The sequence below is a fragment of the Vulpes lagopus genome, chromosome 7 (assembly GCF_018345385.1).
Source record: "Vulpes lagopus strain Blue_001 chromosome 7, ASM1834538v1, whole genome shotgun sequence".
NCBI classification, from domain to species: Eukaryota; Metazoa; Chordata; class Mammalia; order Carnivora; family Canidae; genus Vulpes; species Vulpes lagopus.
The window spans coordinates 54313812-54329836 of NC_054830.1; the positions used below are offsets into that span (position 1 = coordinate 54313812).

Sequence of the window (16025 nt, forward strand, 5' to 3'; positions counted from 1 at the left end):
AGTATTGGAGTCTCTGGACGACTTCCAGAGGCTCAAGCCAGTGGAGGTCCCCATTTGGGGAAGGAAGAGGAGGAAAAGCAGTAGTAGTAAAATCGAAAATTATACTGCGATGGATCCTTTCGCCCCCAAGGGAAAACCCCAGGTTCAGGGCTGATTCCTTCAACAAGATTAACAAACAGAGGCATTGGTCAGGCCGGGGGACCCTGCCAGGACCCTGCCCACGGCACGCAGATAACCATCACCAAACACAAACACTTTACAAAGTAAGAGGTTTTTTTTCTTTTTTTCTTTTTCTTTTTTTTTTTTTTTTACTTTATAATCCTTTGGTACTATTTGAATATATTTTTTTGCGATGTGTGCATACTACTTTTATAATTAAACAAAAACACTTAAAATGATTTTTTTTAAAGTAAAGAACTAATAATCACAGTGGAATATGAAATGTTGAGTATCAGCCTTGGGGACAGGTCACTTGGTTAAGTCCAAACACCCCAGCGCCGTAGCTGTGTTTCAGTCTTCGGCCTTCTGACTCCACCCACCGAGCACCTGCCTTGGTGACCTTGAGCTGCCCTCAAAGTTTTGCCCAGTTCCCTCCCGCAGGGCAGGGCACAGGAGAGGCCCAGGAATCCAGGAGGAATCGAGTCAGCAAAATTAAGTTAATTTACAGAGTTAGAGTAAAAGCTACCACCATAACCCGGCCCCACGCACACATGCAGTGTTCAACAACCTCAGAAAGGTGTGCACTGGCAGGTGGTGCAGAGGCTGGTGTGGGGACACAGCGGGAGGATCGGGGTTCCATGGCCCCCGCGGGGTGCTGGGCAGGCGGCTGCCTCACAGGGCGAAGGTCGTAAAGAAGATGTGCATCTTGGCCAGGAAGGTGGTGACGGAGCCCTGTCGCCAGAGCTTCATCTCCACGTCCAGGGCGAAGTCCCGGGGCTCGCGCACCAACCGTTGCAGGTAGACGACGCCCGTGTAGGCATTGAGTGGACGCGTGCCGAAGTAGCCCTCCTCGTTGCCCTTGGTGATGGCCAGGGAGATGGTGTCGCCTGCGAAGACGGGCACCGGGCTGATGCGGAAGATGTGCGCGGGCACCAGGAGGCCCGTCTGGAAGTTGAGCTGGTAGTAGGTGATGCGCGCTGGCGAGTTCTGGCACTCCATGAAGTCGTGGCACGTCGTGCGCTCACATTTCCTGTGGGTGCAGGGGGCAGGGCTCAGTCAGCAGGCCCAGGGGCTCCCGCCCCTGACGCCCACCCGAGCCGGGCAAGGCACAGGCCTCAGTGCAGGCTCGGGGACCACCTGGGCCTGGCTCGGTGGCCAGCTCGACCCTTCACAGCTTCTGCTGAGGCACCTTACCTCTCTGGGTCTTGGTCTCCTCATCTAAGCTGGGACAATAGCCCGTGGTCTCGCTGCTTGCACGGGGCAAGTGAATAAACATGCGGGGCTGCGCACGGGGCCTGGCATGGCATCCACGCGTGCCTCCCCGCCTCCTTCCTTCCTCCCTTCGTTCTCACCCACCTTCCTCCAGTTTGTTTTTACTTGCACACTTTCTGTTGGCACAGATGCCCCGGGCATGATGTTTTGATTGTTTTAATCATTTTCCAAATTCCTTTTCTTCTGTGAATGACCCTCCTTGGCAGCCATCTCCTCTTCTGACTCAGGACGGCCCGCCCATTCCCAGGAGAAGCCTCTCCGACCACCAGGGCCATTGGCCCACCTGGAGCTCCAAGTCACTCACTCCTTAGGGGCCTCGCGACCCCATGCTACATGACAATGACGATGACTACGAGGACAGAAGCTCCAGCAAACCCCACAGGGGGCCTCAGGGCTTGATTTCTGAGCATAGTACCAATCTGTCCCTTCCTGGCTCTGGGAGCCACTGCCACCCCTCCAGCATTAAATCACTCTCTATGGGGCACCTGGGCGGCTCAGATGGTTAAGCGTCTGCCTTCAGCTCAGGTCATGATCCCAGGGTCCTGGGATGGAGCCACATTGGGCTCCCTGCTCAGCAGGAAGTCTGCTCCTCCCTCTACCTCTGCCCCTCGCCCAGCTTGTGCTTTCTCTCACTGTCTTTCTCAAATAACTAAATAAAATCTTTTAAAAAATAAATAAATAAATAAACCAATCACTCTACAAGCTCATTGCTTCCAAAATGGATGCTGCTCAGGCACGAGGGCTCAGCAGCTCTAGGGGGTCCTCTGAGCAGGGCTCCCCATGTGGTGTACCACAGCACACAGCCACAATGACAACCTTGTCACCAGCAACAGGTGGCACTGATGCAGCACTATGGCCATGCCATGCACCGTGCCAAACCCATGGCACCCCTGTACCCATCTCATGCTCGCACCCACCTCAGGCTGGCACTGCTCTTGCCCCATGTTCCAGGGGGGGGCAGCTAAGACCCAGAGAATGGAGATGATCTGGAAAGTCACCCAGACACACTCCCCTAAATGTCACGCATGCACACAGATGTTAGCGTGTATGTGATGGTGAAAAATGGCCAGGTGCCACGGGGCAGTGGTTGATGAGGGACACATCCACACTAGGAAATATGGTTGGTGGGAGGCTGCACACACAGACATGGAAGACAGCTGTGAGGTAGAGCAGCAAGGGGGCCCAGCCGAGCTCATGTGACAGCACAGTCACAGGCACTTTGTGCCACTCATGTCACTGGGTGACAGGGTCCCACAGCCCCACTCAGGGGGATTTTATGTGAGCTGTCTTCGCTCTGGTCTCTATACTCTGAGCTTTTTGCAAGGTGCTTGTGTGGGGGCCAGACCACACCTAGCAGTCAGGACCTGTGAAGAGCAGGAGCGGTGGAGGATGGGGCCACCTCTCCCCTAGGCAGCATGGGTGGGGTACAGGGGTCTTGGGGCCCAAGGCCAGGTAGGGGCACTCACGTTTCAGAGACCCGGACATAGTTTGGAGGACACTCAAAGCGCAGGCAGCGGAAGCCGCCCCGGATGTTATGGCAGGTCTCAGCCTCGGAGCAGTTGTGGGTGCCCAGCGCACACTCGTCTAGGTCTGGGGAGAGAAGAGGAGGGTGAGGACAGAGCACCCCCCTCCCCAGCTGGGGGCATTGGTCTAGCCCAGCCCAGCCCACATTGTCTCAGGGCAGCTTGTCCTGGCTGCAAGCACACCGTACAGCCGCACACCACACACCCCCACCTTGTCCCCACCACACCCAGCGGCTGAGCACCTTGCTTTACAACAAACTATCTGTGTCCCCTGAGGGCTTTCCATGCTCCCAGAATAAAAACCCAGCTTTCTCATGGGCACCATAGGGCCCCTCTGGCCTTCTCTGAGCCTCTCCTTCCACGTGGGCTGCAGCCCTACTGGACATCTCTGGGCTGCTCCAACACCCTGACCCCACCCCAGCTCAGGGGCTTTGCACATGCTGTTTCTGCCCCTGGAACACATCTTCACATGCCTGGCTCCTTCCCATCTTTTAGGTCTCAGCTCAGGGTCACCTCTGCAGGACGCCCTCCCTGACTGCCCCATAGTAGTCCCCCTCCCATTTTATTCTCCTTCTACTGCCTGTCCTGCTCTGAAACACACGCTACTTCACATGCTTGTTCTGTGTCCCCCCCGCCCAGGAGCTCCAGAATGGCATGGGTGTGTGTCTTCCTTGGTCCCACGTGTCCCCAGCACCTAGGAGAGCATCTGGCACGAAGCAGGTGCTCCACACATATTGCTAGATGGAAGTGTCAGACCCATCACTTGTAAATACAGACTCTAAGATGCCCCCCACAAACCGCACAGACATGCTCATGCTTCCTGTGCACACTCACACCAACACACACCCATCTGCTCAAGCACACTCACAATGATACACAGGATCACAGACGCAAACATACAAGGGGGACCCTCTCAGGATGCTCACACACACAAAGAGACATAGATAAATATCTGACCAAAGCTCAGAGAAGCAAACGTGTGCATGTGTGTGTGTGTGTGTGTGCACAGGCAACCTGTAAGACAAGTAAGATCAGATAAATGGGTTCCAAAGACCTGTTCTGTGAAGATCAGCTGCTCAGCTCAGAGATGATGGAGTCCAGAGGCCCCAGGGGGCTGTCGCTGGGGCAAGGGGGGCAGAGGGCCTGCAGGACCTTCCCTGGAAGGCTCCTGGTTTCTTTCTCCAGTCCTCCTCACTGATCCAGTTTAGGGGTTCTCCTCACTCAGTCCTCATGCCAGGCCTGTAAGGTTAGGGTCACGGGCCTCCCCAGACACAGGAGGAAATGAGGCTCAGAGAGGGGTAGGGACTCGCTCAAGGTCACACAGCAGTAAGCAGGCAGCTGGGGCTGGAAGCCAGGGATCCAATCATGATGCCACACAGACTCCTCACGATAGCAGCATGACAGTAATGACAGGACAGTTATAACAGCAGCCAACTGCATTCTATGTCTACACCTGGTGTCCATCCCATCCTCAGGGCTCTCTGCACTCATTAACTCATTTGTCCTCACAACCCCCCGAGGCAGGAACATCCTCACATGCTGACTCCTGGCCGGCCGTTGGCCACCACCCTCTGTGGCGACAGGCCAGCTGACATTCATTCACCTCTTCAAGCCTCCCTCCCTTTCCTCCTCTGCAAACTGGGTCATGATCCCAATTTCCCAGGGTGGCGCAAAGGCGAGTGGGAGAAAGTAGGGCAGGAGCCGGAGGGGCCAGGATGGGCGGTGGTTGTCCTGATGGCTCATTAACTGAATCCACATGAAGGGAGGGCCTCCTGCTCTTCCCCCCACCCCCACGGCCCCAGCTTCCCTCTGGCTGCCCACAGTGGGGAGCAGGAAGTCCTGCCTCTGCAGGGGTGCGCAAGGGTGCAGCACGGGAAGGGGGAAGGAGCTGCTTCTTGCTGTCTGTGGGCCCAGTGCTGATGGGGGAGATGCCCAGAAGTGGGAGGGAGGAGCGCCGGGGTTAGCACCCCTGTAGCCTGGCCTCACCAGGCTCGCAGGAAGCCATTACAGGCCTTCCTTATGACCTTGGGGTCCTTGCCCTGCAGGGCAGCCAGACCCCTCATGTCTGCGTGGCCCTCAACCCTGGAGCCTCTCTTGGAGAGGTCAGGCTGGAGGGAGGATGGGACAAGGCCATATGCTCAGGAGTGTCATTGCAGCCTCACCGTAGCTGAGCACCAGCCACGACTCAGAGGGGCTGGAGTGGGGAACAAAGTCAGTGCTAATACTAACAGCACTGCTAAAAGCTAGCCCATAGTGGGGGGGACTGCTGATAAGGGCTTTACGTGCATCCCAAACCAAACAAACGCTGGATTCACGCTTATTTTCAGCATGATCGTAACCAACATTATATTGTATCCATACACACATGTGTCTATATTGGCATAACCAGAGACTGGGAAAAAAACGCATCCAGGTATTAGCAGGACTTGCTGTTCAGTTTAGTCGAGTGGCTGAATGTTTAATAAGCACCTACTATGTGCTGGGCGCTGCCTCGCAGGTTGGTGCACGGGGGTCCTGGCCCTTCCTTCACAGAGTGTGTATTCTAGGAGACACTGCCCAGTCTTAATTCCCTCACATTTTTCTGTCTTGTTTTTTTTTTTTTTCACCATTGAGAGGGTCAGGATTTACTAGGAGATATTAACCAGCACATTCAGTTCTCCCACGGCTGGCCTCCCATCTTTCCGTTGGAGCCGTGAGACCTCAGGGGTTGGCCTGGGTCAGAACAGAATCAGGGAGCACAAGAGAGTCACCACTTAGCTCTGAAGGGCCATGGGCATGGCCCCCACTGACTCAGGAAGTGGACACGACCAGGCAAAACCATCATCATGCACTCTGCCCTTGTTCACCCAGTGGCAGTACAGAGACCTTTCCAGCAAAAAAGTGTGGAGGGGAAGCAAAGGTATCACATGGGCACTGGGGCCTCCCTCACGCCTGACCTCCTGGTGGGTCTGCAGCAGGGACTGCAAATAGGGGGACCTGTGCCTCAACGGGGGTGGGGGCAGGGTGTTGTCAGGGGGCAGAAGGGTAGCCAGCCCTGGGAGGACAACGCAGTGGCCAGGGATGGGGGTGAGTGTGAGCAGCTGCAGAGTCCCGGAACTAGAGATGGGTGCCGGGGGTCAGATGTGCCAATGGCCAGTGCAGGCCAGGTGTGCATCTAGGCCCCGGAAGCCCTTTCTGGCAGCAGTAGAGGCATTCCCACCTGGTGGGGCACCCAGAGACCCCAGCAGACATGGGCCAGAGAGGAGGAGTCAGGGAGAGACTACCCTGGACTCGAATAGGTTTTCAACCTGAAGCATCTGCAAGAGCAAAGTCATTGCAGTGTCTCACTGGACATCAGAGAAGGGACCACACCTGTTCTGCTATTAAAACAGAGCCTTGTTGTCTAAGATGAAATCCTAGTCCAGGAACATAAAGCCATGTGTCCCGCACAGCACAGTTTATGGCGAGTGAAATGCTCACCTTTAATGGAGCCCAATACTTCTTGTTTTTTAAACTAAAAAGCAGCCAGCTTTGCTGCCAGGGAAGCCTGGGTCAGCTTCTGTGAGCCTACCAGGCCTCCAAAGCCGTGATTTACCCACGCTCACTTGGAGTCTTTCCATTTATTTTTTTCTTTACGCCTACCTATGGTAGGGAGTCCTTTTGCTCTGGACTAAGTATGCACATATGGACTGGAACAATCTGTGTAGGCGTGGTGCACACTGATCTAGTCCACGTTCACTGTGCCCACCTGATCCTGTATTTTGCTTTTCATTACTTAAAACAAAAACAAACCCCAAAATAGCCAGCTGAGATCTACCAAAATGATTTCAGGACCCATTTACAGGTAGGAACGCCCAGGCTGAACAACACTGATCTAACACTACCCTGCCCAGCACCAGCTCTGAACCTCTGGGCCTACAGGAGCACCAGGGCCTGCCTTGGACTAAAGCTGAAACCCAGGGGACTCTGGGCTCTCAGCCCCACCAACCTGGGAATAGCCAGCCATGCAGGCCAGGAGGAGGGTAGGTGAGCTGGGCTGTGAAGCCCTCAGGGGTCACTTCTTGGCGGGGGGAGGAGGTAAAGGGGGAAGGGATGCTCCTGTGTCCCCCCCAAGTGGATTCCAGGCCTCTCCACTTTGCCCAGGCAGCTTGCCAGGCCTAGAATTTGGTGGCCTCAGTAAGTCCCAATGAAACTGAACTTCAGCATTGTGACTCCCAAACTTAGAAGGAACATCAGATGTCACAGAACCTGGCCCCTATCCAGGGAAGTAGCTGCAAACTGCAAAAACAGGTGACTGCCCAGCCCTGCCCAGCTCTGCACAGCTCTGGCTGGGACAATGTCTTTCTGCATGCAAGGTTAGCAGATGCAGATGCTTGAGGGCAGACATGGGGACCCCAGAGTTGCTCTTTGGGTTCCCCACTGGACAAGTCACTTGTCTTTTAGGACCTCCCCTCAGAATCCCTGTGTCTCTCCCAGGAGAGGGCCTACAGCTGAGCCTAAGCCTAAAAGATTAGCCTAAGCTGAGTCCAACTGCAGAAAGACTGTCTCCCCCCTCAATCCCACATAGACCTTGGTAATATGGCCACCAGTGGCACTGGCCATTCCGTGTTGATGTACTAAGTGTCAGAGCTCCAATCACACAGCAAGCTGTATAAGGTTTTCTGTGCCTACTTAGAGCTTGCCTGAGACTCTGGTAGGGCAGGGACCCCTTACTTACCCTTGCAGGACCTCCCATTGGCCGTCATGGTGTAACCCCGCTCCGGGCATGCACACTGGTAGCTCCCTGGCACGTTGACACAGCGGAAGGTACAGAGGATGCCAGCGCCCTGAGCACACTCGTCAATGTCTGTCGGAGAGAGTTTCAGTCCCTCGTGAACCCCTTGCACCTGCAGAGCCCAGACACTGACCATCATCCTGGCTCCACCACAGCTCTGGGCTCTAGGGGCCCATTTTACCAATGAGAACATGCTCAGAGAGGGGAAGAGAGTTGCTAAAGGCCACACAGCAAAACAGGACTCCCATTCCAGTTCTCACTCCTTGGGGTTGCTCCATAATTACTACTATCAGTGCAGGGCCAATAAGGTACCAGACATGGGTGTAGACAAGGTGTGTAACCTCGTCCTTCATCCTGGTGAGGCCAGGACCATCATCTCCACTTTATAGAGGACCCAGAGGTCACGTAGCCAGGGAGATGGCAGGGCTGGGAATCCAGCTCTAATGTGATGCTGAAGCCTGTGTGTGTCCTGTGTGTCCCCAGCCCAGCAGGAAGTCTCTGGGGGCCTAGCACATGGGGAAAGGGTGCCTCTCAGGAAGGGGGCCCCTGGGCAGAGAAGAGGTACCTGTGCAGGTGTGCCCGTCCTCGGCCAGCTGGTAGCCTTGGCGACAGTAGCACTGGTAGGAGCCATAGATGTTGGTGCACTCTTGGCTGCAGCGCTGGGTCTCACATTCGTTCACATCTGCGGGGAAACTGGCCTGTGGTCACGCAGAGTCCTCCAGGCCCAGTGGTGAGGGCCGAGGTCCCCGCTTGTCTAGAGCCTTACCTTGGGAAACCATTAGTTCAGCCTCTCTTAAAGATCAGTGGGGAATTAGAGGCCTGGGAAAAGGCAAGGAGCCCAGCTGGGGCAGGGGAAGGGGCAGGGCTGGCACTTTCTGGTGGGGTTTCGGCCCACCGCCTGGAGGAGGGAGCCACAGATCAGGCTCCGGTCTCCCCAATGGGGGGCTAGGAGCTGCCTTACTGAGAGTCCATATGATCTGGTAGAGATGGCTCTGGGAGGCACCATCTAGGGGCTAACAAGGACCCTCTTGAGGGCTGGGGCCTCCCCTGCCCCTGCTTCACAGGCCTGGCACTGCATGGGGCCGGGGGAGGGGTAAGAGCTGCATGCATGGGCATGTGGGCCAAACGTGTGGGAGAGAACGAGTGAAAGGTCAGCTCATGGCTCAGGTGGAACATCCACTGGACTCTGGGCTCTTTGAGGGCAGGGACTTGGCTTTCACTCATCTAACCAAGAAGTGCCCAGCTGTTATGGTATGCCGGGCCTGTGCTCAATTTGGGGACTTAGCCCTCAACAAGACAGACAGAATTTCCACCTCCTGAAGCTGATGTACCTGTGTGCTGGGAAACAAGGAGGAGGGGTTAATTACATGGTTCAAATAACCATATGTCAGAAGGTGCAAGTGCTGTTGGGGAAGGAGCAGAACAAGGGCAAAGGTCCTGTGGTGAGAGTGCGCCTGGTGCCTGGGGGCGGGGGTGGGGGGTGCAGCAAGGAGGCCAGTGTGGTCAGAGCAGAGTGGGCCTGGCCAGAGGAGCAGGGGAAGTCAGTCACGCAGGGCCTGGTGGGCCGCCATCTGGCCCACGTCCAGATCCTCAGAATCTCCCAACACACACGGCATTCACACGAAACAAGCCATTATGTCCTCTACGAGGCTCTGAGCTTCTGGGGCCCTGGGGCCATACTGGTTCCATCTCTGGGTCTCTGACATCTAGCCACAGGTGGGAAAGGAGAAGCCTCCTGAAGCAGGGAGGTGGCAGTGAAGGCAGTAGAGCCTGGGATGCAAGGGCCCTGCCCACAGCCTGATGCACCCAGCCTGGCCTGGAGGAGGGGCTCCCAGGGGATCAGAACACAGACGAGCAAGTGAACGTAACGTGGTCTGTTCCGGGAGGCCACCAAACGCCCTCTGATGCAGCTGGACCCGGTCACACTGCCCTGCCCCTGGGCTGGTACTGTCCCCCGGAGGGCCGGCTCAGGGGTCTTAGAGGACTCCCCTCCCCAGGAGGGATGTAAGGAGAGTGCCTCCAGGCTGGGCAGGGCTAGAGACCCACATCCCCTTCCCTCACCTACCCCCTGACCTGTAGGCAGGGTCCAGCCCTTTCACAGGTTTGGTTTAACTCACAGTGTGTTTTTCTAAGAGTTTAAATCTATGGTAACATGCAAACCCAGCAGATTTTACAGATATCTAAGTTTCTAGGACCTGGAAGACCAAGAACATTGGGTCACCCTAGACTGGCAGCACCGGGCACGAAGCTAGGGGCTGGGCAAGGCTCTGGACTTTACATGGTGCGTCGGTCTGTGCGGGGTCAGAAGTCGGGGTGCGCAGTACCTTCACAGTGCTTGCCATCCGCAGCCAGGAGGAAGCCTGAGGCACAGGAGCAGCGGTAGGAGCCCAGTGTGTTTTCACACGTGTGCTGGCACAGTCGGCCTGGTGAGGTCCAGCACTCGTTCACGTCTGTGGGTGGGCGGCAGGCAGAGGGTGGGTGGCCCGCATGGAGGGCACAAGTGGCCTGAGAGCCAGCTCCCCCACCCCACCCCGGGGAGAAGAGGGGGCTGGGCGAGGACAGGGACACAGAAACCCAGAAGGAACAGCAGGGAGGAGCCTGGACAGGGAACGGGAGAAGCCAAGACACCAGAGGCAGAGGGGAATGGTGGCCAGAGTGTCAGAAGGAGGCCAGAGGCAGAGACAGATGCTTGGGCAGACACGGCAAGAGGAAAGAAAGAAGGGTGATGGGATGGTGGCCGAGAGAAGCAAGGGGAGAGCAGAGCAAAGAGGCACGGCTAGACGGGACACTGGCGGGCAGTCAGGCTGAACGCCGGCAGGGCAAGCGGAGGACAGGGCCAGCAGGAAAGAGGAGGAGGCCTGAGGGCTGGCCGGGGACAGGTGGACCCCAAGAGGAGTCCCGGCCACCAGCGCCCACCTACCAATACAGGCCCGGCCGAAGGCGTCCCTCTGGAAGCCAGCTTTGCAGTCACAGCGGTAGGAGCCAGGGAGGTTGTGGCACACCTGCCCCTCGCCACACTGGTGCACACCCGTCTCACACTCGTTCACGTCTGCCAGGGGAGGCGAGCAGGGCACCCTGAGGCCTAGGCTCTCCCTCCGCAAGGGCCTCCCACAGGCAGAGGAACCCGTGAAGCCCAAGGCTGGATAAAAGGCAGGCAAGGAGGTGGCTGGCCTCACCCACACACTTGGTCCCGTCCTGGTTGGCGTGATAGCCGCGCCCACAGAGCAGGGGGTTCCTCTGGCACGTGTAGGAGCCCACAGTGTTGATGCAGCTGAAGCCTGACCGACACGGCTCGGACAGCGACGTGCACTCGTTGACGTCTGCAGAAGCAATGTAGGTGAAGGGGAGCCCGGCACGGTCCCTCCCCAGCTCCTGGCTTTGGAGCTCCACACCAGGGGGGTGGGTGGTGGGTGGGGGTGGCCGGTTTGGGCATCCAGACCAGCCTTGGGCAGGCCCGCATGATCAGGCTGTCCCACTCCTGTGTTCTATGGCCCCAGCACCATCTCCTCCAAGAACCTAAGCACCTGCCAAGCTCTTCCTACAATTCTCACAGCTGCTCTGATGAAGTGGCTGAAGGCAGTGGCTCCTCTAGAACTTAGAGCGAGTTCTAGGTTAATTACTGTAAATCATGCCCCTGCTCTGGCTCCTCCCACCAATCTGTCAAGCTCATCCTCCATCTCTCCCTCACACTTTGCCACAGCCTCACTGGCCCCCTCATCATCCCATAATGCCCCAGCCCACCCCAGGGCCTTGGCACATGCTGTCGCCCTTTCTCCCGCACACCCTGCCCTCTGATATGTTCATGGCTGGCTCCCTCTCTTCCTCAGGTCCCTGCCCCAATGTCACCTCCTCAGGGAGGCCCCAACCATTCCAGGTAGATGAGTGCCCCCCACTTAAGACTTTATCCCCTACTTGTTTATTATTTATCAAAGTACATTTGAATAACTGCTACTTCTATAAATGTATTTTCTTAGTCCCCCCTCCTCCAAAATGTGTCATTAAAGTACTATAACTGGGGTCCCTGGGTGGCTCAGTGGTTGAGCGTCTGCCTTTGGCTCACGTCGTGACCCCGGGGTCCTGGGATCGAATCCTGCATCAGGTTCCCCAAGGGGAGCCTGCTTCTCCCTCTGCCTATGTCTCTGCCTCTCTCTCTCTCTCTCTCTCTCTCTCTCTCTCTCTGTCGCTCAAGGATAAATAAATAAAATCTAAGTAAAATAAAATAAATAAAATAAAAAAATAAAATAAAATAAATAATAAAATAAAATAAAATAAAAATAATAAAATAAAATAAAATAAAATAAAATAAATAAAATAAAATAAAATAAAATAAAAAAGTGCTATGACTCCCTGACCTCTGGAACCATGCATACAGTAGGTGCTCTGAAAAGCTGTCAATAAATGAATCACAGAGGAACTGCTGGCAGTCAGGCAGGCCCCTCCTCACATTTCCCTGACCCTGGCCGGGTATCCCGGGGCCGATCGAGGGCCCTTCTTGTGCCCGCAGCCCTGAGGTGTCCCTGTGACACTGCCAAGATCACACAGTGAGGAGCTGTTAAAGGGGACGCCCTGGAAACAGCTCCAGCTCCCAGAATGGCTAGAGGGACCCCCAGAGAGTCTTGCGAAGGGCTTCAGGTAAAGCCATTGCCCCTCTCATCCCAAAGCATCTCCCCTGCCAGACGGAGACGCCCGTCCCACAAGTGCCCTCCTGCGGGAAGGGTGTGTGCCAACACCTACACTCTGACATACCTTGTTTCTGCCCATGCCCAGCGGCTGGCCTTGCACACCTGCCTGCCTTCCCACGTCTCCTGCGTCTTTCACCCCCGCCCCCACCCCACACAAGGTTGAGTGCAGCCTTGATCACGCCTGCTTTGGTCACTGTCAGTCCCGCAGGGGCTCTGGCTCCCTGCCCCTGGGCCAGACGCGCCCGGCAGCCCCGGGGAAGCTGGGGCCTCAGGCCAGCAGCTCCGCTGGAGTGAAGAGAGGTGGGGAGAGTGTGAGATCTCAGATCCACGCAAGGACAATTAGGCCACCACCTGTGACCTCTTAGGCCATGAACAAGGCACAAAATCAACCCCACATGTCTCACTAACGTTCTTTGCAAAGAGAAATGTTAGTATTATGTGTGGTAGGGTCACATTTTGTGGACTGTGTGTTCCAGCTGTGTCCGTGTGTCACAGGTCAAGGTATAAACACATTCCTTACTGCTAGCTAGGTTAAAAAACTCTGATACACATTCACACACACAGCCTGATCCCACAGACGGGTAAACTGAGGCCACAAGAGGAGGAGCTCAGCCGAGGTCAGGTGGCTCAGGATAGCAAGAGTTTTGGTTCACCAGTGCCTCCGGGGGCCAGGCACTGATGTGTCCATTCACAAGTAGGGATGCTAAGGCTGGGCCAGGGCAAGACCACCAAGCCAGGCCCCATCGAGTCCTCCCCGAGCCCCCACCCCAGGCCAGCGGCCACAGCCCCTCGGACCCCGCTCACCCACGCAGTTGCCCTCGGGGTCTTGCAGGAAGCCCTCCATGCAGCGCTGCCGTGCCTGGCAGTAGAAGGAGCCCTTGGTGTTCTGGCACGTGAAGCCCACCTGGCAGTTGTGCGTGCCCAGCTCACACTCGTCCACATCTGCCACACAGAGGTGGGGTGTCAGGGGCCACTGGGCAGGCCCCTGCCCACACGGCCCCACCATGACCCTGAGGGCTGGGTAGGTCTTCTCCAACACGGGAGGCCGGCAGAGCAACGTCACTGTGGTGACTGTGTCAGTAGCAGCAATGCCATCACCACAGCGCCTGAGTTCCTCCGTGGTACCAGGCACCGTCCCAAGTTCTCAGACATGGATTTATGGACCTAATGCTTCCAACAGCCCCAGGAAGCAGGTGCTAGGACACTGAGGCACAAACACAGCCAATGGCTCAGGGGGCACTGGGTTGGGACCAGTACCCAGGTGGCCTGCTTCAGGGTCTGTGCTCCCAGGGCAGGTAGGACCGAGGATGCATGCCCAAATCCCCAAGGGCATGTGTCCAGGCTTCTCGGGAGGTGTGCTGAGGCTGGAGCTGCTGGGCCTTGATGGCACTGCTGTCCGCCAGCAGCTGTGTGGCACTGAGCAAGTCACGGAGGGCCCCTGACCTCTGTGTCTACAAAGTACTCGCATCACACCTTCCCTCAGGCTTCCTGCAGCAGGCACACCAGGTCTTTCTTACCAATGGGGAAAGAGACAGGATGCAGAAAGGTGACACTCAGCATTAGCGGCATGGCGGAGATCACTCAGTTGTGCTGACTGTCGGACCAAGGCCTGTGTGTCCGTTTGCCTGCAGTCCTCCCACCTGGCCTTCTTCCCTCTGTCCACCCCGTCTGTTTGCCAAGGCTTCCACCATTTTTCCAGGGCAGCCCAGTGTCCAGGGGACCCTGTGCTGGGTTCTAAGCAGCCAAACTGGGACCAGTATGGCCTCTGTCCAGAGACCACCTGATGCCTGAGATGGAAGCCCATCTGCAGCTGCTCTGGTCTAAGAAGGAGGCAGGCAGCACCCCGAGATGACAGCGGCAGGGGTCGTGGGACACGTCCAGGGCACAGGTGGCCCTCCCCTCCCCGGGTGTCAGGGTTCTCAGATGGGGGCTGGCCCCGGATCTGTGTGCACACACGTGTGTGCTGAGGGGACTGGGTTCACCTCTCCTCTGCCCCCAGCTCAGGGCCCAGTGTGGAGCTTGCTAATCCACCTCCCTGAGCTCATGCCCAGCCTCCTGGCCAATTCTCATCCCTGGTTTCCGAAGTTTACCACAATCCAGCACCCCAGATCTTACCTCTTGGGTGACATTCTTTTGGACATTTTTAGTAAAAAAACTCCAAAATGCTCACCTTCACACGTGAAAGACTCCAACTCTCCTCCTTAATGGGCCTGCCACCTTGGGCCCTCCTTCCACACTCCCAGCCTGCTTGTACCCGAAACTCTCTGTTCTTTGACCACGCCAAGATCTCTGCTCTCCTGAAAGGCCTCACACTTGCTGTTCCCTCTGCCTGGAGACCCCTTCCCCAGAGCTTCCCATCATGCGGGTCCGGATGACATCACCTCCACGGAGAGCCTCTCTGGAGGCCCCGCTTCAAGTCCAGTCACAGCCCAGCCACCCCTGCCCTCCGTTTGCTTGTGTGGCCCCCCGTCTCCCTCATCAGGAGGTCGGGGACAAGGACACTGCACCCCAGCCCATATTCTGCCATCCAGAACCCTGCCAGGAACATTAAAGCAGCTCAGGAAGTATCTGTTGAAATGGTTTGATGAAAATTCTCCCTCTTCTTAGGAGGCTAGAATTTTCCAGTGATCCTTCTATGGGGCTCCACCCCAGTGTACAATGGGAACTGAGGTAAGGCGAGGGAGTAACTTGGCACCCAGATGCCAGCAAAGGTAGCAAAGCCAAAAGCACACTAAGTCCCAACAGCCTCAGACACCCCACTCTGCCCCAAACACCGTCATCTGTGGGATTCCCACAGGCAAGAAACCCAAGTGCTTGGAGCTTGCCGGAGGCAGAAAGCTCTGGTCAGGCCAGGGGCAGGTCAAGGGGCGGGGTACAGATGGGACTGGCTAGGTCAGGGTGGGATAGGAGGCGGGGTGAGGGTGGGGCAGAAGGCAGGGACAGGCTAGGTCAGGGTGGGATAGGAGGTGGGGTCAGGGGGGGGCGGGGGGCGGGGGGGGGGGGCAGGGCAAGAGGCCTGGCACATCAGGGGCGGGACCTCCAGCTTCCCACCTCACCTGTGCACTCGCCATCCTTGAGGGCATAGCCAGGCTCACAGGTGAGGGCCTGGTAGCAGCGGAAGGAACCCACTGTGTTGACGCAGTGCTCGCCCCGGCTGCACGAGTGCAGGTCCGTCACACACTCGTTGATGTCTGCAGGGAAAGCGGGGCATCAGGGGCTGCAGGGTGGTGCCAGGACCTGGGCCTGGCACAGCCATCCTTGCCTTCAGGGTCTCAAGGTGCTCACCACCCAGAGAGCCACACGTGGTTGATGTCCACCTGTCTATGCATCCATTCATTCAACAAAGATTTATCGAGCGTCTGCTGTGCCAACAAGCATTGTTCTTGGCACTGGAATACATCCAGCGGTGAACAAGACAGACAGATCCCTGCCGGAGGCCCGACAGAAAAATAAACATAAAGTTGGGAGGGTGGTGGTCATGAGTGCTGTGGGAAAAAACAGAGCAGTGTGAAGGGAATGAGGAATACAGAGGCGCAGCAGGGAGGTCAGGGAGGGATCCTCAGACAGGAGGACATTTGAGCAAGCATTTGAGGGGGTGACAGGATGAGTCAAGCAGATACTCCCGGCATAGGACAC

At 56.7% G+C, this 16025-nt stretch overlaps 1 protein-coding gene across 3 annotated transcripts in view; it reads right to left on the reverse strand.

The window, feature by feature from the left end:
* Positions 1–282: 282 nt before the first annotated feature.
* Positions 283–16025, reverse strand: part of FBLN2 (fibulin 2) — an 88605-nt gene continuing 72862 nt past the window's right edge. For 2 of the 3 annotated variants that reach the window (XM_041762883.1, XM_041762882.1), the window contains exons 10-18: positions 15446–15580; positions 13194–13331; positions 10884–11027; positions 10628–10756; positions 10032–10157; positions 8273–8389; positions 7651–7779; positions 2898–3021; positions 284–1189 (exon numbers count right to left, since the gene is read on the reverse strand). In XM_041762883.1, coding sequence (XP_041618817.1) covers positions 832–1189; positions 2898–3021; positions 7651–7779; positions 8273–8389; positions 10032–10157; positions 10628–10756; positions 10884–11027; positions 13194–13331; positions 15446–15580 — 1400 coding nt within the window. In that variant the 3' untranslated portion in view covers positions 284–831. Of the gene's footprint in view, positions 1190–2897; positions 3022–7650; positions 7780–8272; positions 8390–10031; positions 10158–10627; positions 10757–10883; positions 11028–13193; positions 13332–15445; positions 15581–16025 lie in introns of all 3 variants that reach the window. The other variant, XM_041762881.1, reaches the window with a different exon arrangement.